Below are 27,999 nucleotides of genomic sequence, written 5' to 3' on the forward strand. Positions count from 1 at the left end.
GCTCAACTTCATAAGAAGCATGTTTATTATTTAAATTAAACTTTGTCAATCAGATATTTAAATGTGTTGAAAATATTTCATTTAAAAATACCCTACGATAAAAACTTTTCAGATGAAAAAATGAACTTTTGAAGCTTTCATTTTGGTTTGTTAGGTTTTATTTAAGTGAGGTATACCACCAGTTTCTTTTCTTTTCTTCTTTTAAGTAGGCTCTATACTTCACATGGGGCTTGAACTCATGACTCTGAGATTGAGAGTTGCATGCTCTACCGACTGAGCCAGTCAAGTGCCCCACTTCAGAGTTTCTTCAAGATTTTACTTGAATGGGGTATAATAAAAGTTATTTTATATAGGCATTTGGACTTTTTCTGGGAAAAATTACTGACCTTAACTTGCAAAAAGGAAGAATCTAATTTGCTATAATTAGTATCTACAGAAATTTTGAAGGAATATTTTTCTAGTTAATTAGATGTACCAAAATATTACTGGGCATTTCAGGGTGTGTGTGTTGGAATATGTCAAATGTTTCCTACAATTGTTCTCAATTTTAAGAGCTATCAGAGGGTATAAAATTTAGAAAATCATGGTGTAAATTAACACTTTCACTCTTTTTTTTAAATTTTTTAATGTTTTATTTATTTTTCAGACAGAGAGAGAGACAGCATGAGCAAGGGCGGGTCAGAGAGTGAGGGAGACACAAGATCCGAAGACAGGCTCTAGGCTCTGAGCTAGCTGTCAGCACAGAGCCTGATGCGGGGCTCGAACCCACAAACCATGAGATCGTGACCTGAGCCGAAGTTGGACATTCAACTGACTGAGCCACCCATGTGCCCCAACACCTTCACTCTCAAATGAATGAAGGGTCTTAAAATTTCCTAAAATTATGGGAACTCTAAAAACTCATGCTTAAAGGTCATGTAGCTAGTTGGTTGGGAAAACCTAGAATAGAAATTAATTTTCTTGACCTCTAGACACCCATTTCTCCTATCTCCAAAGTTGAACATGAATAGTTGTTTTCTTTAGGCACATACTCATCTTGAAATAGCATAACGTTCTTTTCTCTACTTTGAAGTCAGAGACTGCAAAACAGAGAAGACTTGAGTGGTTGTCCAGGGTTACCAAAGATTAGTGACACCTTGCTTTCCTGACAGTCACTTCTTTGGTAATAGATTCTCCAGTACAGCTGAAAATAAATAAACAGCCTCTGAGCAATCAAAAAAAAGTGCCACAAAATCCACAGTGAGGTCGTATAAAAAAAATTCTCATGGGGAGACTCCTACTCAGAATCTCGGGATTCATCCTTTACAATACAATTCCATTTTTAAAAACCTGGTTTCCCAACTCAGTGCAGATTAGAAGCAAAAATTAGGAGGAATGGGTGAAGTAAGCTTTTAAAGACAGGCACATGGCCAACTGTAAGAAGTGACCAATTAAAGTGACCGCTTAAATTGAAGAAAGCCATGCAAAACTGTAAAACCCAGACCTTCCGAGCATGAAGCCTACGGTCCGGTAGTGTGAGGGCAGATAAATTCCCTGCAAATAAATGTCTCTGGAGGGCATTACTATATTCAGATGTAGTGTGGTATTTGAACATAATTACTCCCGGTCAGTAAGAAAGGGAAAATTGTATATCCTTTGTTTAAGAAGGTATTTTCAAGGGAAAGATTAGTGAAAGAGCAAGGCTTAGCCTATAATGTACTTATTTACAAGCTGCTTTTGAAATGGAAATTCAAAAATAATTAAAATACTTTCAGAAGTTTGGCACTAAAAGAGAAGCTTCATCACTCTTGAACTTTTATATATGGAACATTTCATTATTGTATTCCCTAGCAGTGCCAAATCAATTAGGTGTTAATTGTAGTTGTTAAAGGCAGATCGGGATTCAGAGCCTTTGACTTAGTCTAGTCCAACCCAAGAAGCAGCACTAAGTGCCTTTACTTTGGTGTTCCTAGCACCAATTATAGTATTTTCATAACCATCATCTTTTAAGACCTCACCCAGAAAGGAGGCAATATTGCAAAGTATTTGAAAGAGTGGGCTCTTAGAGTCAGACCGCCTGGGGTCAGATTCAGGCCCTACAGTTTACTAGCAGTGCAATTTAGGTGACCTAACCTAACCCAAGCCTCCATTGTTTTCTTGTGTATAATAGGGAAGGTAATAACACTACCTCATAAGAAAGTTGTCAGGACAAAAGAAGCTAAAAGTAAGTCAAGTCTTAGCAAGGTTTTGGGCACACACTTAATAAATGATGGCCATCGTTTTGTTATTATTATAGTGCCCCATTAGGAAAACTTCCTGTGGGAATGCTAAATTATGATTTACTGTTTCTTGGAGTGAAACGAATTGTTCTTTTCTCATCTTGGTACTTGATACAAATCATACAAACTGTTTTAGCCAACTTTACAAATTATAAATATGCTTTCACTGTTTACTAGATGCCAGTGTTGCATAAATGGATCCAAAAAAATGTGTCACAAAAGAATCCTGGTCTTACAGGCTACCCCTATTAAAGACAGTTTTAGGCTCGATGAGCCTGGAAGAAGCTGGTTTACTGCCTACGGAGATCATAACAACTTTGTAACATTTACAATATGTCTCAAGAGCTCACTTCCGCCCCACATATCCAATATGTCTCAAACATGACTGTCTTTTGTTATTAGTTTTTTGTTTAATGCCATCACAAAATGTAAGCCGGATCCCATTTTAATCACCGGCTCAATATAATCTGGCTTTTCTAACATTCCCTTTTGGTAAGTAGGCTGGAATTTGACAGCCTGAGGAGTATCTTTCCTGTGTTTAAGAAATTGGTCTCAGGGTCCCCACTACCAACAACAGACTGCCAAAGTATCTTGGAGAAACTTGCTGAAGCTCATTGTTTGTGCATTTCGATGAAGCAATTGGAAGCTGCTGAAGAAACTACCACTTAACTGTGTGTGCCCTGCGCGCTCTCATTTAATCCTTACAGAAAGGCCTAGGAAGTAGAGTGCTTTTGCCCTCTTGTACAGAGCAGGAGATTGAGGCTTAGAGAAACTAAATGATTTCATCAAGATCACACATAGGGTAAATGGTAGGAAGAATTTTTAAGCAGGTTCCATACGCCTGAAAGCGCTTGCTCTTTTCACTATGTCTCCTTGGCTCTCAAAAGTAATATATTACTCTTTATAGTTTGTACACATACAGGTAAAGCCCTATTAGAACCAATCTGGAATATTTCATGTCTGTAAACAATTAGTTCATAATTTAGATCCTGTGAATCAATAGCCAGAAAGTACCCTTTATTAAATCAGTTACATACAAGAGATGAATGTAGTTTCCCATTCTGTGTTTGTTTGCTTTTTCTTTTTTTTGACAGCTAAAAAACCTGGTCAGGGGTGCTTGAGTGGCTCAGTCAGTTAAGCATCTGACTGTTGATTTCTGCTCAGGTCACAATCTCATGGTTCATGTAAGCCCTATATTGGGCTCTGTGCTGACCATGTGGAGCCTGCTTGGGATTCTCTCTCTCTCCTCTCTCTGCCCTTTCCGTGGTCGTGCACTCTCTCTCTCTTAAAATAAATAAATTAAAAAAAAAAAAACCTGGTCAGATTTCTTGAAGTGATGAGGGTATTGGGAAGGCAGATTTTCTTTTTCTTCTACTCTCTACTTGATATGGGGCTTATAAGGTCTTTAAAAAAATTTTTTAATGTTTATTTTTGAGAGCGAGAGAGTGCAAGCAGGGGAGGAGCAGTGAGAGGCAGACAGAATCTGAAGCAGGCCCCAGGCTCTGAGCTGTCAGCACAGAGCCCGACGCGGGGCTCAAACTCAAAAACCTCGAGATCATGCCGTGAGCCAAAGTCTGACGCTTAACCAGCTGAGCCACCCAGGTGCCCTGGGGCTTAAAGTTCTTAAAATTTTATTTCTACTTGCTGTTATACCTCTGAGGCAGATTATTATTATTTTTTTCTGATTGGCAGTCAGATATGTGCCATGTAGAAATTCAATCCCCTTTGAGGCTTTTTGTTTTTATTTTTGTTCTTTTGATTCCACTTACATTTAGACATCCTTTGTGTAGAATCTTTTTTCTTTTTTTTAATGTTTATTTAGTTTTGAGATACAGTGCGTGTGCATGCGCAAAAGAGAGAGGAGAAGGGAGGGAGAGAGAGAGGAAGAGGAGGAGGAGCAGTGAGCCAGGGAGACCGAGAATCCAAAGCCAACTCTGTGCTATCTTCACAAAACACAGTGTAGGGCTTGAACTCACACAGGGTGATATCACAACCTGACCCTAAACCAGGAGCTGGAAACAACCCACTGATCCACCCAGGCATCCCTCTTTTTTCTTTTTTCTTTTTTTAAGTTTATTTCTTTTGAGAGAGAGCAGGGAAGTGGGGAGAGAGAGAGAATCTCAAGCAGGCTCCACACTGTCAACACAGAGCCCAGTGCTGGGGCTCAGACTCACAAAACGAGATCATGACCTGAGCCAAAATCAAGAGTCGGACACTTTTTTCTTTTTTTTCTTTTTTAAAATCAGCGTAGCTTTGGTCCGAATCACCCCTGGATAAAGAGGATTTTGCTCCATAGCAAAACTGTATAGGTTTGCCAGGGAAGCCAAATAATTGGGAATGTATTTTTCATTTCTGGAAATTGTCCTTTGTTAATATAAAATTATATTGTCTGGGCACTACAGTTAAATGGCACTATTTTATATAGCTACTGTTTATTTGTTTTTTAATTTTTATTTTAGAGAGAGAGCATGAACCAGGGAGAGGGGCAGAGGGGGGAGAGAGAGAGTCTTAAGCAGGCTGTATGCTTCTGATTTGGGGTTTGATCCCATGACCCTGGGATCATAACTTAAGTTGAAATCAAGAGTCCGGTGCTCAACCAGCTGCGTAACCCAGGCACCCCTACTACCTTTTTGTTTTTAAACGAGCTTTAAAAACCTCCTAAACTAGAATTATGTTTTATTCATCTTCATATCTCTAGTCCCTGGTACATAGTAGATAATCTGTAAGTGTTTGTTGAATAAAGGGGTTGATATTCTGTTAAGTGACCAAAGTAGTTTTTTATCACACTAAGTTTTGATTAAAGGTCCAAGATTGCTACAGCAAATATGGATTACTCAGTTTGCCATTTGAAGAGCATGGTAGTTGAACTTGATGCTTCTCTTGATTTATCCCCTAAATATGTGACTTTGGGGAAACTCACTTAACCTCTTGGTACCTCTGTTTCTTTATCTGTAAAAAAAGGCTATGTGATTCGATAATGTTGAAGGTGTCTTTCAAAATAAAGTATCATCTGTAATCATTACATTTTACAAAAAAGTTTTAGAAATGACATATTAATATTCATGTAAAAGTGTTCCTTACTGGGGCCCCTGGGTGGCTCAGTTCTTAACCATCTGACTTTGACCTAGATATGATCTCATTGTTCCCAAGTTGGAGCCCTGCATGGGGCTCTGTGCTGACAGCTCAGAGCCTGGAACCTGCTTCAGATTCTGTGTGTGTCTTTCTCTCTGCCCTTCCCCCACTCACACTCAGTCTCTCTCTCAAAAATAAACACTAAAAAGATTTTTGAAAAAAATAAAGAATAGTTTTGCTACAGTAGATAAATGAGCTGCAAACAAAACTGGGTACCTCTCTTCGAAAGCAGAGTAAATGTGTAATGCATATCAAACCTTCCATCCACACTACAAATCAAAGAATTACAATTAAGATAACCATAAGATACCTTCCTTATCAACTTTGTAATAATTTTAAAGTGACACTCATTTTTGCCAGGGGTTTTAAGAAACAGGCAATCAGAGCAGTGTTCGACTGTTCTGGAGGGCAATTGGAAAGTTTCTCAAAATGCTAATAAGTCTGTATACTTTTCACCTGTAATTTTACTTTTAGAAAATTTATTTTAAGGAAATGTATCATGGAGACACCCCGGTGGCTCAGTCGGCTAAGCGTCCAGCTCTTGGTTTCAGCTCTGGTCATGATTTCATGGTTCTGTGGAGTCATCAGGCTCCATGCTGATGGTACAGAGCCTGCTTGGGATTCTCTTTCTCTCTCTCTCTCTCTCTCTCTCTCTCTCTCTCTCTCTCTCTCTCTCTCTCTCTGCCTGTCTTGTGCTCGTGCTCTCTCTCCCAAGTTAAATAAAGTTATCATGGAAGAGCACACAGCTTTATTTAAGAAGGATGCTTATTTTAAAGTTTATTTATTTATTTTGAAAGAGAGGGAGGGAAAGAGAGAGAGAATCCCAGAAGCCAGAAGTGGGCTCTGCGCAGAGCCGGACACAGGGCTCAAACTCACGAACCGTGACATCATAACCTGAGCCAAAACCAAGAGACATTTAACCGACTGAGCCACCCAGGTGCCCCAATTTTATTTACAAGGATGTTTATTATAGTATTATACACCGTATGTACCTGGGAAGACAAAAGGTACATACTCAAATCTCTAGATTGTGGAATTATGGGTCACTTTAATTTTCTTTTCTCCTTTTTTATGTTTTCCACATTTTCTATGTGCACAGAAGACTTTTTTCAATCACAAAATATATGTGTTTTAAAATGTGGCTTGTCTTTAATAAGTATGTAGATGCATTTCCCTTCTTGCTTCCACTATACAATACCTTCTTCCTTTTATTTCTATACAGGTCTCCAGGAAAGGTTGGAATTTCAACATTAATGGTAAGTTCATGTTTTCTGAGAGTTCTGTTTCTACAAATTGTGTACAACTTTTCACCCATTTTTCTATTTTATGTAAATGCTCTTTTCTGTTACTTTTTTTTTTTTTTTTTTTTGCTAAATAGTATTGTCACTGTATCTTACTGAGTGTGATTGGGTGCTCTAGAAATAGCAAATATTATGCTATAAGGAAAGGATTGTCCGTTTTTTGATTTCCACTAATTTCTGTGTTTTATAATTTTTAGAATAAAACCATACCATAAAATACTTGTATGTTAATTGAAAAAGTAATACTTGCATGATAAAAATGTGGAATAACCAAAACACTTTTATAATTCTTATGGCTCATGCATTGGTATCATCATTATATATAAAAAGCAATCCCAGCCATCTATCCAAGCAAAGGAGTTTGGTATTGAGACATTATGAGATATTTGTGCCAATGAGAGCTATTTTAGGTCCAAGAACATCACCTAGGCGAACTATTTATGTCAAATAGGCGATCTGCTGTTTGTGTATGTCTGTATATATTATGTGTATAATCTCAAATGTGCTGATTTTTTTTTTTTTTTAGTACCAGTGTCCCTACCTTCTATTTATACACATTGGGTACCGATCTCTTTGGGAAATTGTGGCATGTTCATATGGTACACTCTACAGCAGTAGATATGAACAAGTGCATTAGGTACAATGCCATGGATGAAGTTCAGCACCATAGCATTGGGTGGGAGAAAAAAACAAGTCATAGTAAGATAAATGCAGTAATATTCCATTTATATTAAGTTCAAAACCATGCAAAACTAAAGAATATATTGTTTAGAGATACAAACATAGTAAAACTATAAAGAACAGCAAGGGAATGATAAACACAAAGTTTGAGAATATCAGTCATCTTTGAGGGAGAAAGAATGTAATGAAAATGGAGAAGGATATTCAAGAGATTGGAAGCTAATGGTAATGTTCTCTTTCTTAAACTGAGTGCTTAAGAAAAGTTACTTCATAATTCTTCATTCCTTCTATTTTGTAAAAATTCAATTGTATTTATTTGATAAAAACAATTTTAAAAAGAATGCATGGATATGGTTAAAATTTGTTCAGTACAAAAAGTAGATGGTTGAAAATGTAGCTTCCTCCCATTCCTCATTCTCCACTTCCCATTCCCGACATCCAGAGACAATTGCTGTTTATGCTTGTAGGTTTAAAAAGCCACTTGGCTCAAAGATATTTTTAGGTTGTAACAAATAGGTTTGGGAAATTTACTTCATCTCAGTAATTACAGATTGTGCTTAACTTGAATAAAGTTAGATAGCAAATATGCATATTTAGTAAATAAACATGAAGTTGTATAGTGCTCATTTTTACTTTTTATTTTGAAATACTTCTAGATTACAAGAAGCTGCAAACATAGTACAGAGAACTCCTGTGTATCTTTCACCCATTTCACCCAGTGGTTATATCTTAATTATAGTACAGTATCAAAACCAGAAACTTGACATTGGTACAATATGAGTGTATAGTTCTGTCCCAGTTTATTACATATGTATATTTATGTAACTACCACCACAAAATGCAGATCTATTTCATCACTGCAAAGCTTTCCCTTGAGCTATACCCTTTTATAAAGTCAAAACCGCCGTCTTCCTCAAATCATCCCTAACCCCAGGTAGCCTGTAAGCTATTTTTCATTTCTGTAATGTCATTTGAGAATGTCCTATAACTTCAGTCATATAGTGTGTGACCTTTTGAGATTGGCTCAAAGGATTGAGATCCAAATTGTTGGCATGTATCAATGGTTTATTCATTTTTACTGTTACATGATAGTCTGTGGTCTGAATGTACTCAGACTATTCAATACATATTATATATAGCAGCATATCTATTGATATTTTAAGCAGTCCAAAGAAAAATTTGGGACAGTCCTGAGTTTTGGTGATTTGTAGAATAGAAATGACTTGAAATGCCACAATGAGTTTGAAGATAGAACAATCACAAGAGCACAGTTACCTGGAGTATCAGGGGAAAGCTTCAGGGAAGAGGTAGAATTTGTGCCGGGGTTTGAAAATGGGAAGAAATCAGCATAGGCAGATTGAGAAAAACTTGGAAAGCATTGTATGGTAGGCAGTAGTATGAGCTCATTAGTATGCAGAAGTACAGAATCTGCTGGGAGCATTGAAAGACTGGTGTGACCGACCAATGTAAACATTTCAGTGATGGAGAAGTAAAGTGGGGCCAGATTTTGATCAACCTTGAATGTCAGGTTAAGAACTCTGGGCTTTAAATTTTTGAAACAAGACATTTTAAAAGTCAGATTTCTATATCTTACAGATGTGCTCTTGAGAATTTTTTTTCACTGGGGAATTAAAGATAAGTGGTGGAAGGGTGGGAGACAGTTTGGAGGAAAGAGGCTAAGTGCAGAGAGAGCTGCTAAGAGGCAGGTAGAATTTCAAGACTTGAGACTTGGATAAAGGGATCATGTTGATAGGAATCAATGCAAGGACATGACCACTATTTAAGAGTTGTTTCTTAGATTATTTTTCACTCTTCTCAGCAAAAAAGAGTAGAGGTTGCATCTCTAAATCATGTTTTAAAGTTTCATTTTTAGGGTACCTGGCTGGCTCAGTCACAAGAGCATGGGACTCTTGATCTCATGGTCTTGAGTTTGAGCCTACTTTGGGGGTAGAAATTACCAAAAATAATAATAACAAATAAATACATTTTTAAAAATAAATAAAATTTTACTTCAGTCACTGTTAATACATTCTCCTTTTTCAGTACTAAAAACTAGAATTGACCTGAATTTTTTAATAACTAGCATTTTTATTTTATTTAGTTTTTTTAACGAATTTTTTGAAGTTTATTTAAACATTCTCTACACCCAACATGGGGCTTGAACTCACAACCCTGAGATCAAGAGCTACATGTTCCACCAACTGAGCCAGCCAGATGCCCCAATAACTAGCATTTTTAGCTTACTGTTCTTTTTTTGTGTTTTAATTTTTTAATGTTTTATTTATTTTTGAGAGAGAGAGACAGCGTGAGCAGGGGAGGGTCAGAGAGAGAGGGAGACACAGAATCGAAGATAGGCTTCAGGCTCTGAGCTGTCAGCCAGAGCCCGACATGGGGCTCGAACCCACGAACCGCAACATGACCCGACTCGAAGCTTAACCGACTGAGTCATCCAGGCGCCCCAAACTTACTGTTCTTTAATAGATAATAATGAAGATTTCCTTGATAATAGATTACTTTTGTACAAATGATTTGTGAAAATGATTAGTTTTTTTGGATGTGCTTATTAAAGTTAAAAGCTCAAGGCATAGACCTGAATAGTGTGAGGAGGGTACAAGCATCTCTCTAATATCCAACAGACGTGGAGGGAAAGAGTGGTGTGAATGACAAGAAACTGAATGATCTACCATACCTTTTAAGGAAGTGTGTTTCTGAGGTTGTGATAGGCAGGGGTTAAAGAAATGGCCTGCTGGTGGGAAGCTGGGGTTTAGTAGGCCCTGTGCTTTAGCAGTGGGGCAGGCCCATGTCCCGAAGGGAGTCCTAAGTGAGGAGTGTTCGAAGTCTCAGTTGGAGTTGGCTGTCTGCAGGCACATTCTCGGCTTCCATTGCTTCATCTCCCAAGCCTGATCAAGAGCTAGGGGAAGGACCTGGACGTTACACACCACTGAGAGTCATAGATGACTGTATATGCAAACAAAATCGGGGCTTACTGAGAAATCTTCTGATTAACTTCTTTAGAGATTAGATCCTCTGGTAGGCACCATATCACTCCATTAAACCAGTGACTTAATCACAGTTTACCTTATAGAGCTTGATAGCTTTCAAAGGTTCAAAGTCCAGGAGAGTTTTGTTAAATCCAAGTAAGATCGAAGTATAATCACTGCTTGGTGTGGCAGGTTTTGTTGTTGTTTTGGTTTGGTTTGGGTTTTTATTGTTTTTTTTTTAATATTTTATTTATTTTTGATACAGAGAGAGACAGAGCATGAGAGGGGGAGGGGCAGAGAGAGAAGGAGACACAGAATCTGAAGGAGGCTCCAGGCTCTGAGCTAGTGTCAGCACAGAGCCTGACACGGGGCTCGAACCCACGAATGTGAGATCTGACCTGAGCCGAAGCCGGAGGCTTAACCGACTGAGCCACCCAGGCGCCCCTGGTTTGGTTTGTTTTTGAGAGTGGGGGAGGGGCCGAGAGAAGGGGACACAGGATCCAAACCAGGCTTGTGCTGACAGCAGAGAGCCCAGTGCAGGACTTGAACTCATGACCTGAGCCAAAGTCAGACCCATAACCAACTGAGGCACCCAGGTGCCCCACTGCTTGGCAGTTTTGATCAGTGTGAGAATGTTAATCTGTGATCCTTGTAAGTACTTAACTAAAACAAATTAAATTGAGGTACAGGAATTATGAGTGTGTATTTTTGCTTTGGTTAACTTGGGAAACATACTCATGGGATTATGTTTTCCAGTGCTTCTGATTTTCCTACTAATGAACAATCATTGGAGGATAATGGGATAACTATACTTAATTCATACCATAGTTAAAGGTGTTTCTCTAATATTCATTAACTGTTCTTAATGATCATCAGCTTTCAAGTATTCGCTCTCCCTCATCTTGTCAAGATTATCTTACTAGTTGGTTTTGATTAGTTGTTCTTTTTTAGTCTGAAACCAGGATTTGATTAAAGGATATGGAAACTTAAGATGTGTGTATTTACTGAAGAAAAGCCAGAGCCATGTGTTATTCAACATTCGTTTAGCAAATGATTACTTTTGCCCAGCACTCTTTTAGGACTGATTGTGCAAGACAGAAAAAAGTCTCTGCTCTCATAGAGCTTACATTTTAGTGGGGTAGGGAAGGGACAAAAAATAATAATAAAGTAAACAAGGTTGTTTCAGATGGTGATAAGTATAATGAAGAAACAAAATATGATAATGTGATAGAAAGTTAAGCAGGTAGGCTCAGACTTCTGGAGAATGATCTCCTCTGAGCCTACCGGTATAAAATAAACCTCCTGCCTTTCAAGAAAAGAAAATAGAAAGTGAAGCAAGTAAGGCTATTTTCAGGTGGTCAGGGAAAGCTTCCCCCCGCCCCTCCAAATAGGCTTCGTGCCCAGCAGAGTCCCCTGTGGCGCTTGAACTCATGACCCTGAGATCAAGACCTGAGAGGAGATCAAGAGTCAGACGCTTAACCGACTAAGCCACCACGCACCCCAGGAAGGCTTTTCTAATATAATCACATGTGAGCTATCACTCTCTGGTTGGTAAAGAACTATCCAGTAGGCCTAAGTGTAATTGTGGGGTTATGGTGACAAGGGAGGTGAGAGGTAGAGATGTCAAAGATACAGGCCCTCAAGGGTTGTGGTAGAGTTTGGGTTTTACCTGACACCTAAAATTTCATCAAACAACTTTTAAACTTGAAGATACCAGAAGTTCTACATAAATTTCTCCAGCACATTAAATCTTTAGCATTATTATTGATCTGGAGTAATTTTATCACAGCACTTACCATGATCGTACCCTAATACTTGTACAAGTGCTATCTTGATACCACATACATTTTTATGTACCTTAGGTTACTTATCTGTCAACAATGGTTATTGCGAACTTCTCTAACTCTGATGTATATAAAACTTAGGAAAAGTTTTTTTCCTCAGTATTGTTAGTAGCATTCAAATTGCTATACAACTGTAAATGTAATGACAGTTTAGGATGGAGACGAATACTGTGTTACATTTGCAAATGTATGATTGTCTTATTTTACCAGAATTTTTTTTCCAGCAGAAAAACCGTATCTGTTTCTACCATCTCTAACCTCCCAAATATATATATATATGTACGTATGTGTATATGAATGTATACGTAGATATATATGTATTTTTGGTGGGTTTAATTTTTTTCATCTCTTACTTTGTGTGGGGATTTTATTTAACTTCTGCTTGTCTTGATTGCTTTCATCTAAAGCCTGTAGAGCTTTCAAGAAAACTATTCTCTGTGATTTTCTGCATTATGTACTTTTATATATATGCATATTTATGGAGCAATACCCTGGGGAAAAGAGCAATTCTGACTCAACCCTTTGCTTAAGTCCTTAATCTTTTTAAGCTACAGAGGTACTTGGTAGTTCTTATGTTCCTGTATGGTTTTTCACATTAAAAAGATGGGCATATTTAAAGTAAAATGTCTGTTTGCTGTAGAAAAGCAGAAAATTGCTGATGGGTAACCTTACACAAGTCACATTGTCCCTGTTGGCATAAAATCTCTGGGCCATCTTCAGTATACAAATGTCTGAGCCCTTTATGGGCCTTTTCTTTATTAAAGCTATGTTTTCTAATTTGTACTCATCTTAAAAAGAATTTTAATGTTTTTAAATTTATTTTTGAGGGGGAGAGAGAGAGAGCAAGCAAGGGAGAGGCAGAGAGAGAGAGAAGGAGATAGAGGATCCGAAGAGGGCTCTACGCTAAGAGCACAGAGCCCAACTGAGATCATGACTTGAGCTAAAGTTTGCCGCTTAACCGACTGAGCCACTCAGGTGCCCCTTAAACAGAATTTTAAAGAAAGGCAGTCTAACAGAGGACCACAGGGGAAGGGAAGGGAAAAAAATAGTTAAGGAGAGGGAGGAGGCAAACCATTAAGAGGCTCTTAAATACTGAGAACAAACTGAGGGTTGATGGGGGTGGGGGAGAGGGGAAAGTGGGTGATGTGGGGATGAGTACTGGGGGGTTATATGGAAACCAACTTGACAATAAACTATAACTTAAAAATAAATGTTAATTAATTAAATAAATAAATATATTCAATATTAAAAAATGAAGAAAGGCAGTCATCATTTGGTCTCTGTTTCTTCTCTTCTTAATACAGGAAACTGAGAACACTGCATACAAAATTGGAAATGAGTCTCCTGTACAAGAATTGAAACAAGATGTGTCTAAAAAGGTTAGTCATATATGTCAGAATTAGTTTAGCAGATGTTCTATTTATATGATATATATAAAGTGGGAAATTTTTCTATATTTTAGTATAGTGCTATGTACTTGCTGGGTGTTCAGTAAATGTTCCTTGAATCTTTTGAGTTTCTGATTGAAGATACATCAGGCTTTTTAGAGGTCATTTTATGATTGAACTAATTGATAATTTTTCCTTGAAACAGTAGTTTGAAAAATGTAATGTGTTTTTATTTTTTTATGCTTATATTAGAATAAGCTGTTCTTAGAGGCTATTATTAGAACATTCTTTTTTTTTTTTTTAAGTTTATTTATTTATTTTTAGAGAGCTGGGGCAGGAGCAGACGGCAAGGTAGAGTGAGAATCCATGCTGTCAGCGCAGAGCTCAACCTGGGGCTCCATCTCATAAACTGGGAGATCATGACCTGAGCTGAGATCAAGAGTTAGACGCTTAGCTGACTGAGCCACTCAGGCTCCCCAGAATACCTCTTCTTGAGGTTACTACCAAGAGTTAAAGGTATTGAAAAGCTCAGTGCAACAAATTCTGATGTCTTTATGAATTAGAGGTTATAAGAAGTCATTACTCTGATAGTGCCTTTGATACCTTTCATAGAGTCGATGCTTTAAAGCTTCAGAGTTTGGGGGTGCCTGGGTGGCTCAGTTGGTTGAACATCTTACTTCAGCTCAGGTCATGGTCTTGCAGTCTGTGAGTTCAAGCCCTGCATCAGGCTCTGTGCTGACAGCTCAGACAACTGACAGCCTGCTTTGGGTTCTGTGTCTCCCTCTTTCTCTGCCCCTCTCTGCTATGCTCTGTCTCTCTCTCAAAAATAAACAAATATTTAAAAAAATAATAATAAAGCTTCAGAGTTTGGTTTACTAGAAGGGACCGAACACAACATAAAACAATTGACAATGGGTAGTTCACAGTATCAAGATAAAACCCAAGGAAAAAGGATGCTGTGTGTCCATTCAGTTATGTTACTTTTGAGTATTTTCTGTGCCCCTGGCCCTGTTCTGGCCAGTGGGTTTCTGGAGACCAGCAAAATGACCCGTTCTCTATCCCAGAGTTTCTTAGCAAGTGACACTTTGCGCTGAATAATTTTTTTTTTTGATAGTAGGCTTCACACCCAGCATTTAGCCTAACACAGGGCTTGAACTCCAAACCCTGAGATCAAGACCTGAGCTGAGATCAAGAGTCAGATGCTTAACTGCCTGAGCCACCCAGGCGCCCCTGGGCTGAATAATTCTTTGTCGCAGAGGGAAGGGGAGACTATTCTGTGCTATGTAGGATAGTCAGCAGCATCCCTGGCTACTACCCACTAGATGTCAATAGATTCCTCCCTACCCCCACTCCATTACAACGATTAAAAATGTCTTACAGACATCACCAAATGTCTGGGGAGGAGTGCAGGGCAAAATCACGTCAGTGAACATCCATTGTTCTGCTCTATGGAATTTATAAGTTTAATGGATTCCATGTTTCAATAGGGATCATATTTTTCCCCTTAAAAGGAATTTTTTTTTTTTTGGAGAAATGTATTGTGTATCAGCCCTAAATAAGATAACAAGAGCAATACCATGTTTTTCTGCTTAAATCAGAAATTGTCCACAGTTCTACATTGTAACAAACAGCTGTCTTAATTTTTCAGCATTCCTTTCTGGTTCTCACCCATTTGCATGCCTTTTTTTTTTTTTGCCTAATTGTAGTGTAGATAGAAGAGTTTTATATTTTACCTTTTCCTCTTACTATTATTTGTTTTCATATTTCATCACACACAATCTCAGTACTCAGTTTTTATTTGATGTGTCAATTTCTATCAAGCAAAAATATTACAGTGTATCTAGCCATTTTTATTGTTGAAAGCTTAGAATGTTTCTGTTTTTTCCACTAGACTTTTTCTTTTCCTTTTTAAGATTTTTTTTAGGATGCAAATGGGTAACTAATAGTGGCCAAAAAGTGATTTTCAAGTAGTTTAGAAACTGAAAACAATAGTAAACACTGTGGAACAGTGGAGCGAAGCTCAGGACTAGGTCTCACTTTTTAAGTTCTAGGTTTTTGATGAGTTTCAGTATCACATATGGATGATAAAGGCTGTGGAATATACACGGCACCAGATGTGACACAGGCCCTGTCCTCAGTAGCTTACATTTTAGCAGAGGAAATTAAATAAACACAACAGATGTAAAAAGTGTTCAAGTAAACTTACAAACTATTATAAGAACAGAAAGGGAGACTTGACTTCCTGCTTGAGGATAGGAATGAGGAAGACTTTGTGGAGGAAGTAACATCTGAGCTGGTTCTCCGTGGATGGTTAAGATTCGGCAGGCGAAGATGAGAGTTGAAAGGATAGGCGAAGGCATGGAGGAGAGAAATGTGCAGCATGTTTGCAGATGAGAATAGAGACCAAAGTTACGGCCAAATTATGGGAACGCTTCTTATGTCATACTAAAACATCTGGTTTCTATTATACGGTCGCTAGAAAAATAGTGAGTTTTTGAAGCAGGGAGGTGATAGCGAGTGCACAGTCGCCTTAGCACCATCACCTCTATGTTGGCCTTGATTCTCCCTGTTCCCATGGTCTTTTCCCCTGTTTGCTACCTCCTGAAACCCAGAAAAAAAATACAGAGCTTGGAACTGTGAATTGGTGCTATGGGGGCATATCAGGAGGAGGAAAAAATGGTCTCTGTTTTTCAAGAACTATTTATCTGCCACGGAGAAAGTGTTTATGTAGAGCTAGCCCTTATACTACCTTGTGTTTATATGATAGTTCACACCATAGTGAACGGGAAGAATAATAAAGTTCAGTCAAGGGGGAAATTGGTCTCATACAAGAGATTAGGGAAGACCTGTGATTTTCAACCTCATTTTAACCCCTCTCCTGGCATCAGTCTTTCCGTCCTGCATAGTGATTATTTCAGACCTGACAATCCTCATGCTCACTGTGGCCACTTATGTCCTGCTCGCTTTGGCAGGTAAGCTGCTGTGTGCACACATCAGAGACTAAGAAGCTTGAATTTATTCCTTTTTGTCTGCTCTTACTTCCCTTCCCTTCAAACTTGTTTTCATCTTTTACCTCTTTTTCAAATCTGAGAATTTTAGTAGTAGTTTTTTTTCTTGTGCCAAGTAGTATGGTATAATATGAAAAACACTAAGGGCACCTGGGAGGCTCAGTCGGGTAAGCGTCCACTTCAGCTTGGGTCGTGATCTCACCATCGGGAAGTGTGAGCCCCGCATCAGGCTCTGTGCTGACAGCTCAGAGCGTGGAGCCTACTTCAGGTTCTGTGTCTCCCTCTCTCTCTCTCTCTGCCCCTTCCCCGCTTGCACTTTGTCTCTCTTTCTCTCTCTCAAAAATAAACAAACATTTAAAAATGTTTTTAAATGACACTAGGTTTTTGAGAAAAACCTGGATTTCAGTTTTGACTTTGTAGTTTACTAGCTGTGGGACCTTGGACAAAATTCTTAATGCCTTTACCTTAGATTCTTGTTTCTGTAGAAGGGAGATAATCCCCCTACACCAAGGCCTATATGATGATTTAATGGAAAATATGTGCACTGGTCTAATACATCAGAGACTCTCTTTCCCTTTCTTCTTCTCCAGAACCTTGTTATCTGACTTGCCATCGGCTGCTTCCCCTCAGCTTATTTAAATACTGGGTCACTTTCTCGCAGCCTCTTCCACTTACAGCCAAGCTTTTTGGAAACCTCGATCGTGCTGGCTGTCACCTCTTACTCTTTCTTCAGCCCGCTGGCTTCTGTTACCACTAAGGTACTCAGCGCTCAGTAACCCCTAACTGACAAAGTAGGTGGACTCTAGTTAATGTCCCTCTGGTAAAAGTGTGGTAAGATGAGGATGAAAATGTGAAGGTTAAGAAAAATTAATATGTGGGCCGTGCTGGGAGATCAGGGAGGAGTAGTGTTGAGCGGCAGTCCTATCTGGTTCAAGTCCACGGGACTTTGTGGCAGGCCAGGTCACGGTGGTTCTGTGCCACGTCCTGTTAACCTGCTGGAGCCGGGAATTGCGAAAGTGGAAGTCATCCGTGGCTGGGCATGTGGAGAGGTCAGCGAACTGGGGAATTTTAAGTGGTAATAAGGACAGGGCTGGGTGGAAAACCTCTTTTCTTCTAAATGTTAGTAGAAGATATAGAAACTCTGTCTTTTTCAGCTACAGAGAAGAAATAAAAGAGGAAAAAAAGCAAGGTGAACTGAGTATTTGAATTCTTTTTGTGGTACTGCTGTTTCTCTGAATAGTGGAGCATTAGGTGTAGTTTGTGTAAGAATGTTAATCTCTCTGCGTCTGCTGGCATTTTCTGTCATAGGCTTGCGTTTAGAGCTAAACAATTTGAATTCTTGTGCTAGGTGGTTTTGATTCTCATGGTTTTGTTAACTAGGCTCAAAGCAGCGGGTTGTTACTGAAACTCCCTTGGCATAAATATAAATGAACTGTGACATCAAGAGTGTGAATGTACATTTAGGTTTGAACTTTACAGTTTGGTCAAACTGTTGTGATTGTACTAACAGATTCCCTTCTGTGATGGTTAAGAGCACAGACACCAGAACCAAACTACCTGGATTTTTGCCAGCTTCATCACTTACTAGCTCTGTGACCCCGGACAAATCACTTGATCCCTCTATGCCTTTGTTCCTTCATTTGTATAATGACATGAAGAGTGCTATCTCATATGGTTATCGTTAGGATGAAAATGTGTAAAGTGTTAAGAGCCTTCTCTGGCACATATTAGGTACTATGTAAATGATTAGCTGTTATTATGTTCTTATAAATTGCTTCAGTTTTTAAAAGCTGCTTTTAAACCTTTCATCAGATTATTGAGAGTATTATTGAGGAGAGTCAGAAAGGACTACAGTTTGAAGACGACTCTTCGGATTCCAAAGGGAAAGGATGCTCTGACCAGGCTGCTGCCAGTCCTCTTGTAGCCGGAACAGATCTTAGCAACATACCGGGACTGTTAGCCTTAGATCAAGTCCTGCAGGAAGATTCCAAAAAGGCAGAGAGTCAAAATGCAATTGGAGAAACTGAATTAGAACCAAAAAGATGTTTTCCTTCTGATGACACCTGTGAGAAGTCAGTAGATGAAATCACGAAGTTAACTGAAATAAGTTCAACTGAGCAGCCTAACGTGCCTGAAAGCGAAGCGGAAGTATTGCACAAGGAAGCCGTGGAAGTCAAAGGAAGTGATGTTCTAGAACCTGTGTCCTCAAACTCTTTATCTGCTAAAGATTTTGCGGCCATGGAAGAGGCGGCTCCTGCCAAACCCCCAAGACAACTTACGCCAGAACCTGACATAGTGGCGAGCACAAAGAAGCCTGTTCCAGCACGCCCTCCCCCTCCAGCTAATTTCCCGCCTCCTAGACCCCCACCTCCATCCCGACCTGCTCCGCCACCAAGAAAAAAGAAAAGCGAATTGGAGTTTGAGGCCCTTAAAACACCTGATATAGATGGCAAGTATTAACTGAGAAATAACTTTTGCTGGAGAGATTTTAGAGTTGAAACTATTTAAATTTCCAGTTTTGTTTTGGTTTATGCTATTATGTACAACCATGTTGATGACCATGACCAAGTTCTAAAAGTTATTTTAGTAATAAAAAGTGACAGTGCTTTACATTGATAGTAAGTTCAATTACTGTACTCGAGCATTTCAGCGGACTTCAAACTTGCAAACCCGTTTCTGCTGGGGGCTTAAGATTTGAATTCAAGACTTTGATCTCTTCATGTGTAAGTTCTATCGCTTTGAAGAATTTAAATAACTTGTTTGAACCCTCGTGTCCCCATATATAACCTGAGAGTAATAAAGCCACGTTTCCATGGGATTGTCGTAAGAATCAGACAAAGGTTAAAGCACTTTTCAAGCTATATATAAGGTCCTGTATAAATACTAGTTCTTGCCATTGTCATCATCATCATTATTATTATCATCATCATCATTGCAGTTCCCAAAGAGAATATTCCATCTGATACTCTCCTAAGTACGAACATGGCTTCAGAGAATACAGTCAAGGATTCTCAGCCTTCTCTTGATTTGGCAAGTGCTACCAGTGGAGATAAAGTAGTTACTGCCCAGGTTGGTGAATTCATGTTGTGTTTAATATAAGCTTTAACAACTTTCTGCAGCTGGCTGGTTTGTTGCTTGTTGAGCCTTCTTTCTTCAGGCAAAATATTTCCTTGTCCCTGAAACCGGGCCGCCTTCCCTGCCTTTGCCAGCTCTGCTACTACATAGCTCGGTGATTCTAGCAAGCTATGTTAACTTCTGAGTTTCAGAAGGCCCAGTGATAAAATGAGGAGAAAACCTTCCTTGAAGGTGTCTTACAAGGATGGAAGGAGCTGATATGTGCCAAGCACCCAGCATTCAGTAGGCAATCCAAATAATGACAGAATGCTGCATTTGGTGATATTATTATAATATTGATAAACATCAACTACAGTCTTCATTTACCTGACCTAGAGTGGTCAAAGTTGAGGACTTTTATTTATATTTTGCTTTACCTGATCTTGAATGAAAACTGCATATACTGGGCTATGTATCTGTATATGACACACTAGAAAGGACCTGAGAGCACGTATTTTTACCACAGCCAGTTTCTGGGACTCAAGGCTTACTTATGTGGTGGCTGTGGTCGGGCAGCTTAGCAGACTCGGAGACATGGCACTTCAGGCTTGTCATAGCTGTAGAGCAGAGACTGGCAGTAGCCTATTTTTATCGGGTCCTCAAACTGAGAATGGTCTTTACATTTTTCTTTAAAGTTTATTTACTTTGAGAGAGACAGAGTGAAAGGAGGAGAGGCAAAGAGGCAGTGAGGGAGAGAGAGAATCCCAAGCAGGCTCAACATGGAGCCCGACAAGGGTCTCAAATCCATGAACCGTGAGATCATGACCTGAGCCGAAGCCAAGAGTCAGACTCTTAACTGACTGACCCATCCAGGCATCGCCGGCTTTACATTTTTAAAGAGCTGTTTAAAAAAAAAAAAAGTGCATGACAGAAACTATATGTGAAGCAAAAGCCTACAATATTTACTATCCGGCTCTTTATGGAAAACGTTTGCCAGCCCCTGCCTTTGAGATCAGCACACGTATAGCCCTGATTAATGGCATTGTTAGTGCTGGCCTTCTGCTAGTAGAGAACTGCTTTTGGGTCAGGTTCAAATAGAACATCTATTTGCTTTCAAGACTACTAAGACATTATTTCATGGGCAGCAATGGTTTTGATACCTAATGTTTTTCAGCATGCTGGGAATAATAAAGGACTGAAATGGAGTGTTTCATTTAAATTTTCAGTAGGCTCCATTATCTGAATTATGGAATTCGTTAGAACTGTGTGTGGTAATGAATAGAGTATTTATAGAAATTGACTCCATCTACTTTCTGTTTATGAAATTATAATTTTAGGAAAATGGAAAAGCACCTGATGGGCAGACTATAGCAGGTGAAGAGATGGGCCCTCAGAGACCTAGATCCAACTCTGGGAGAGAGCTTACTGATGAGGTATACATAGATTTTGTTGTTGTTGCTCATAAAAGCATAAAATCCCAAAATTCGAATGAGAAGTTGAAGAAGTTCTCGAGATGAGTGGTGGTGATGGTTGCACAGCATTTTGAATGTGCTTAATACTAAACTGTACAAGTAAGAATGGTTCAGACAGTAAATTTTATGTGTATTTTACCAGGATTAAACATTTTTTTAAGTTTATTGTTGTTAAGCAAAAAAATATATAGGAGAAAAATGAAAATTGATGATTTTCTTAGTTTAAAAATTATTTATTTCTGTGTTTATTTTTAAGTAAACTCTACACCCAACATAGGGCCCAAACTCACAACCCCAAGATCAAGAGTCACATGCTCTACTGCCTGGCACCCCATTTTTTGGTTCTTTAATATGCTAGGGTTTGCACCTCTAACTTAAACTTGCCTTTTTATGTAATTATGATAGAATAAATGTGTTGAGAATAAAGGCTCAAGTTTTATAGCAGGTAGGCTTAAAAAGGACTTGATATTAATTATAATTATGTTTTTACACTTGTTAGGTAATGTGCAGTACAGACTCAGTGCTTCTTACTATTAAAGTTTAGTGTACATCAAGTGGCCAGTTTGTTACGAATGAAGTTTTGAAGCAAAATCTTAGTTTTCATGTCCCTTTTTTTTCAAGTTTATTTATGTATTTTGATAAGGAGCACAGGGGAGGGGCAGAGAGAGAGGAGAGAGAATCCCAAGCAGGCTTCTTGCTGTCAGCACAGAGCCTGATGCAGGGTTCAAACTCACAAACCGTGAGACCTGAGCTGAAATCAAGAGTCAGATGCTTAACCGACTGAGCTACCCAGGCGCCCTTCTTTTCTTCTTTTTAGAGATTTTTTTTTTTTTTAATTTAAGTAATCTCTACACCCAGCATGGGGCTCAAACTTTCAACCCTGAGATCAGGAGCCACACACTCCACTGATGAGCCGTCCAGGTGCTCCAGTTTTCATTTCATTTAAACACATTTAAAAAAACGATTGTACTTTGGAAAACAGTTTGGCAGTTCCTCAAAATATAGACGCTGAGTTACCATGACCTAGCGATTCCACTCCTGTGTATACACCAAAGAGAAGTTAAAACATGTCCACACAAAAAAATGTGCGCAAGTCTTCGTAACAGCCAAAGTGTGGAAACAACACAAATGCTCATCACTCATGAACAGATAAATAAAATGCAGTATATCCTATCCACCTGAACCATTAGAAAAATTTATTTTTAATTTACATCCAAGTCAGCATATAGCACGAGGATGATTTCAGGAGTAGAATCCAGTGATTGATTCATGCCTTACATATAACACCCAGCGCTCATCTCAACATGTGCACGTGGCCCTTTTTTTGGCAATTAAAAGGAATGAAATTCTGATACATGCTGTAGTGTGGATGGATGAACCTTAAGAACATGGTCCTAAGTGACAGAAGCCAGTCACAAAAGACCACATACTATATGATTTGATTTATATGAAGTGTCCAGAATCGGCAAATCATAGAGGCAAAAAGCAGATTGGTGGTTTCCAGGGGCAGGGAGGAGAGGGGAGTGAGGTATGACATCTCATGTCTCTGGGATTTCTTTTTGAGGTAGTGGAAATGTTCTAAACTTAAATTATGGTGATGGTTGCACAACTCTGACTTTACGTAAAATCATTGAATTCTATACACTTTAAATGAGTGCATTTTGCAGTGTGTGAATTGTATCTCACTAAAAAAGTTAAAAAGTATTGTACACAGTACTGAATGTATCTGGGAAGTCCTTAGCTTAAACGTTTGAGGATTTCATAGACTCAGAAAGATAATTAAATTATAGGTCCTCTTGGTGTTATTCTTTACCTCAGGAAATTTTAGCCAGTGTCATGATTAAAAACCTGGATACTGGCGAAGAAATACCTTTGAGTCTTGCAGAAGAGAAACTGCCAACAGGTATTAATCCTCTCACTCTGCACATCATGCGAAGGACTAAGGAATATGTAAGGTATGGCCCACTGCTGTTATTTATTCATGGTGTTTCAGACTGGTAAAGATTTCTCTCTCTATGAACTAGAACAGTCAGTCCCTAATACAGTTTCATTCAGTCTTCTCTTTTTCAATTTGGAATTAAAATAGAATTAGTTAATGTATGTATGTATTCTTCAACATCATTCTCTCTTAAGACCATACAGTTATTGGGGCGCCTGGGTGGCTCAGTCGGTTAAGGAGCCGACTTCGGCTCAGGTCATGATCTCACAGTCCAGTCAGTGGGTTCAAGCCCCGTGTCGGGCTCTGTGCGTACAGCTCGGAGCCTGGAGCCTGCTTCGGATTCTGTGTCTCCATCTCCCTCTGCCCCTCCCCCACTAACTCTCTGTCTCTGTCTCTCAAAATAAAGATCTAAAAAAAAAAAATTAAAAAAAAAAAAAAGACCATGTAATTATTTGGAGAAAATAATATATATTGTAAAGCTCATAGTGTTTGGTTTCTCGTACATATTTTTTAAGTGTTTGTTTATTTTTGAGAGAGACGGAGTGCATGCACCAGCAGGGGAGAGGCAGAGAGAGAAAGAGACACAGAACCCCAAGCAGGCTTTGTGCTGTCAGTGCAGAGCCAGACACAGGGCTCGAACTCATGAACTGTGAGGTTGTGACCTGAGCCAAATTCGAGTAGGATGCTTAACTGACTGAGCCACCCAGCCACCCCTTGGTTTCTCTTTTAACATGATTTATATAATACTAGAGACATGATTGAAACATGTGGAAGGTAAAATGCCATGCAGAATGAACACCCAGTGTTCTGAAACCTTGCTTTAAGGACCACAAGTTTTATAAGTAATTGTATTATCTTTGTAGGTCAGGAAATGGCTTCAGAGTGAGGTGATTGACTTTACTGTGTGATATATGTAGATCGAAGGAATAATTATTTTGAAAACAAATCTTAATAAAATGCAATACATGATGTGCCTGAAGAGTTAGGAGGAAATTAATGTGTCATTTCTGTGCAGCAACTTTTGTCCAGCAAAATGCCTCTTTGGTCGTAGGTTTTCCATAAGTTCCTAAATTGCATTCACTTGCATTTTGTACATTACACCATGCTTAAAGATTCTATTCTTTGATCTCTCGTGCCTAAATTCTCGGGATCATCATTTAAATTAAACTTATAAAAAGTATGTTAAAGTCTTTTTTTTCCTTGTTCTGAGTACCTGCGTATACAGTAAGTATACATAGAGATTTTTGAGGTGATGGAGAAATGACTTCTTCCCGTTCTCGTAGTAACGATGCAGCGCAGTCAGATGACGAAGAGAAGCTGCAGTCTCAGACGACAGATGCGGACGGTGGGCGGTTAAAGCAGAAAACGTGAGTTACACTACGACCTTTTTTCTTTATTCCAAGCTTTCATTTAAAAATTATGATCATTGCCATACCGTTTCTCTCTCTCTCTGTTTAGAGAGTGAGCGGGGGAGGGGGCGGGGAGGCAGAAAAAGGAGAGGGAATTCCAAGCAGACTCCTCCCAGTCAGAGTAAAGCCTGACTCTGTCCCACAAACTGAGATCAAGACCTGAGCTGGAATCAGGAGTCGGACGCTTAACTGACGGAGCCCCCCAGGCGCCCCCGCCAGAGGATGAAGAGTTGCCTGAGGCTGTATTATTGATCATCTCTCTAGTATCTGACAAATGCTAAATGATCAATACATTTTGCATCAGGCCTGCATTATTTTTCTGACAGTAGATACGAGAAGTGTTCATAGAAGAACATGATTGTCCTTGAAGTTGCTCTCAAATCCTATTTGTTGTTTTGGGTTTTTTTAAATGTTTTATTTATTTTTGAGACAGAGAGAGACAGAGCATGAGCGGGGAGGGGCAGAGAGAGAGGGAGGCACAGAATCAGAAGCAGGCTCCAGGCTCTGAGCTGTCAGCACAGACAGAGCCCGACACGGGGCTCGGACCCATGAACCGTGATCATGACCTGAGCCGAAGTCGGAGGCCTAACCGACTGAGCCACCCAGGTGCCCCTCTATTTGTTTTTCTAAACCCGACTAATACGGTATTTCCTAACCTCCAGTTCATAGTAAATTTGCTTTTCTCAATTTCAGTGGCACCTACAGTCTACATAATTTACATTTTCCCTTTATTTTATGTCATTTTAAATTCTTGTCTGATTTTAATAAACAAGATAGATGGGTGCTAAATAACTAAATCTTATGTTGCAAAAGGATTGTGATCATGCCATCCCTCTGTTTTCCTCACAAACATCAAGACAATGTTGAGCATATACATTTTGCTTGATTATACACCAGTCACTTATTTGACAACCATTCAGTCTAAGGCCCAAAAGAAATTGTCCACTATAGTCTGATCTTTTCCTAGTGTGGAAAGTGTATCAGAGAAAGCACTGAGAATTCTTAGAAAAAATTTACTCACAAGGCAGGTGTAGGATGAAATCTCAGTGTCTGGAGCCCGGCTGTCAGCAATGGCAATTAGCACAAATAGGAAAATTAGGAATTATGAAGGGCATAGTAAACAGCCAGGAGAGCTGTCACTTACTCCGTTCATTAAAGCTCATTCTCTGCTTTTTTTTTTTTTAAGATGTTTTTAAAATGTTTATTTGAGAGAGAGGCACCCCAAAGCTCATTATTTTTCTCAAAGGAAAGCTCCTTAGGTTTATTCAAAGCCACTGTACTTACTTCTTACATAATTTTTAAAAATCTGGTCATCTGGTGTCTGTGCTCCTGGCAAAATAGAAATGCATACTGTGACAACATGTAAGTTGACACATAAGAATGTCAGGTCCTATTTTGATTGCAAGAGGTGCCTGGGTGATTCAGTCGATTAAGTGTCTGACTTTGGCTCAGGTCATGATCTCATAGTTCATGAGATAAAGCCCTGCATCGGGCTCTATGATGGCGGCACAGAGCCTGCTTGGGGTTCTGTCTCTCTGCCCCTTCCCTGCTTGTGCTGTCTCTCTCTGAAAATAAATAAACACTTTTAAAAAATGAATACAGGAATGTGGAAAATGAAAGTCTTTCATACTTTTACCCACAGAAATAATCTGTGTCCATAATTAGGTGCATTCTCCATAGAGTGTTTTCCCTCACAAAAGTGGGAATAATACTGTGCCTGTAGTTTATTGGCTTGCTTCTTTTGCCTTTTTTTTTTTTTAAGTAGGCTCCATGCTCAGTGTGGTGCTTGAACTCAGGACCCTGAGGTCAAGAGTCACATGCTGTACCGTCTGAAACAGCCAGACACCCCGTTGGCTTGCTTTTTTTAAATATCTAATATGTAATGGACAGATCTTCATATCGGTATCAATAGTAAATTTATTGTATTCATTTTTATCAGCCAGATATGGGAGTTCGGTGCTGCAGATACAATCGTTAAGAAGATAATCATAGCCTCTGCCCTCATAGAGCTTCCAGTTAAATAAGAGAAACAGATACTAAATATAATTACACAGATAACTCTAACTACATTTGTAGTAATTGCAATAAAAGAAATGTATGGGGTACCGTGGGAGCACGACACAGGAAAACCTGCTCTAAAGAGTAAAGGAGGACTTTTGTGAGAAATCTCTACTTTTTACACTTTGCTAACAATGCCACAGTGAGCATCTTTGTATATATAGCTTAGCAAGTCTTTTGGATACTGTCCTCAATATCATGAGCTCCCATGAATTGGTAAAAATGTACTCCTGTAAATTTTGCTATGGTTTTAAATGTCATTTATGTACTGTGCTTTGTTTTTTACAATCTTCATGTATGAAATTTGAGACTGAGATTATTTAAAAGCAATTAGTAAGTCCTGTTTATGGAAGCGTGAGAGGCATACTTGCATTGCACTGTATTTGGGATTACCTCCGGGGAAAGCTCAGCCTAACTGTATTGCATGCAAAGACCCACACTGAAAGAGAAGACATAAAGGATCATAGGATACCAAACATCCTATTCTGTAAATAAATACCTCGTTATAGCTGATTTTTATTGGTAAGATATGTCTTTAAGGATAACTCTTTAAAACTGTCTTCTCAAAGCAATTCTCATTGCAGATTCATGGTCTCACCCCAGACCCTCTAAATCAAATGGTCTACAGATAGATCTCAAGTTCATTCACTTTAAACAGTCTCCTCCCACCCCATCCCCACCAATTCACTACTCACCATTGAAAAACCAGGGCCCTAGAGTAGGATATCGTATGTCTGGAAGAAGTGTCTGTATTTTCTTTGTAGCCATCCATATTGGCTTCTATGTATTCCATAGACAAGGGATGTAGGACCTCAAAGACCTGCTATTTACATTAAAAAGGAGTTATTTCCGGGCGCCTGGGTGGCTCAGTTGGTTAAGCGTCAGGCTTCAGCTCAGGTCATGATCTCACGGTTTGTTGGTTCAATCCCCGTGTCGGGCTCGTTGCTGACAGCTCAGAGCCTAGAGCCTGCTTCGGATTCTGTATCTCCCTCTCTCTCTAACCTCCCCTGCTCATGCTGTCTCTCTCTGTCTCTCAAAAATAAATAAAAAACATTTAAAAAAAGTTATTTCAAAATAATATGCTAGAGTTAGTAGTGCTTAAGAAAAATTGATTCAGTATCTAATGGATAGTTGATACCTGTCACAACACAGCATTTTATATACTGTTAAGTGAAAATGCAATACAATCTAAGTTTATTTTGGGAGTGTTTGCTGTATCATTGGATTTAATGAAATGTTTAGAGGTGCAGTAGGCATGACTTTGAGTATATAATGAAAGAAAATGCAAAATGCTTATTGATTCATGATGTGGTTTCATCTTAGCTTGGGCAAGCCATGCAGTATTTAATATATAGTAGCAGAATATTTACTATTGAAGCTTGAAAAGATGTGAGTTCTTTGTGTGCAATCTTTCATTTATGCATGTGAGAGGGTTTTCTTTTTTTAATATTTTTACATTGTAGTACTTGTTTTC

General features: G+C 38.9%; 1 protein-coding gene across 1 annotated transcript in view; it reads left to right on the plus strand.

Moving 5' to 3' along the window:
- WDR44 (WD repeat domain 44) overlaps positions 1 to 27,999 on the plus strand; it is an 81,700-nt gene that overhangs the window by 23,633 nt on the left and 30,068 nt on the right. The window contains exons 2-8 of the mRNA XM_029930818.1: positions 6,613 to 6,646; positions 13,502 to 13,576; positions 18,406 to 19,042; positions 19,532 to 19,662; positions 20,985 to 21,080; positions 22,938 to 23,074; positions 24,342 to 24,425. Coding sequence (XP_029786678.1) covers positions 6,613 to 6,646; positions 13,502 to 13,576; positions 18,406 to 19,042; positions 19,532 to 19,662; positions 20,985 to 21,080; positions 22,938 to 23,074; positions 24,342 to 24,425 — 1,194 coding nt within the window. The remainder of the gene's footprint in view (positions 1 to 6,612; positions 6,647 to 13,501; positions 13,577 to 18,405; positions 19,043 to 19,531; positions 19,663 to 20,984; positions 21,081 to 22,937; positions 23,075 to 24,341; positions 24,426 to 27,999) is intronic.

Source organism: Suricata suricatta, chromosome X (genome assembly GCF_006229205.1).
Source record: "Suricata suricatta isolate VVHF042 chromosome X, meerkat_22Aug2017_6uvM2_HiC, whole genome shotgun sequence".
NCBI classification, from domain to species: Eukaryota; Metazoa; Chordata; class Mammalia; order Carnivora; family Herpestidae; genus Suricata; species Suricata suricatta.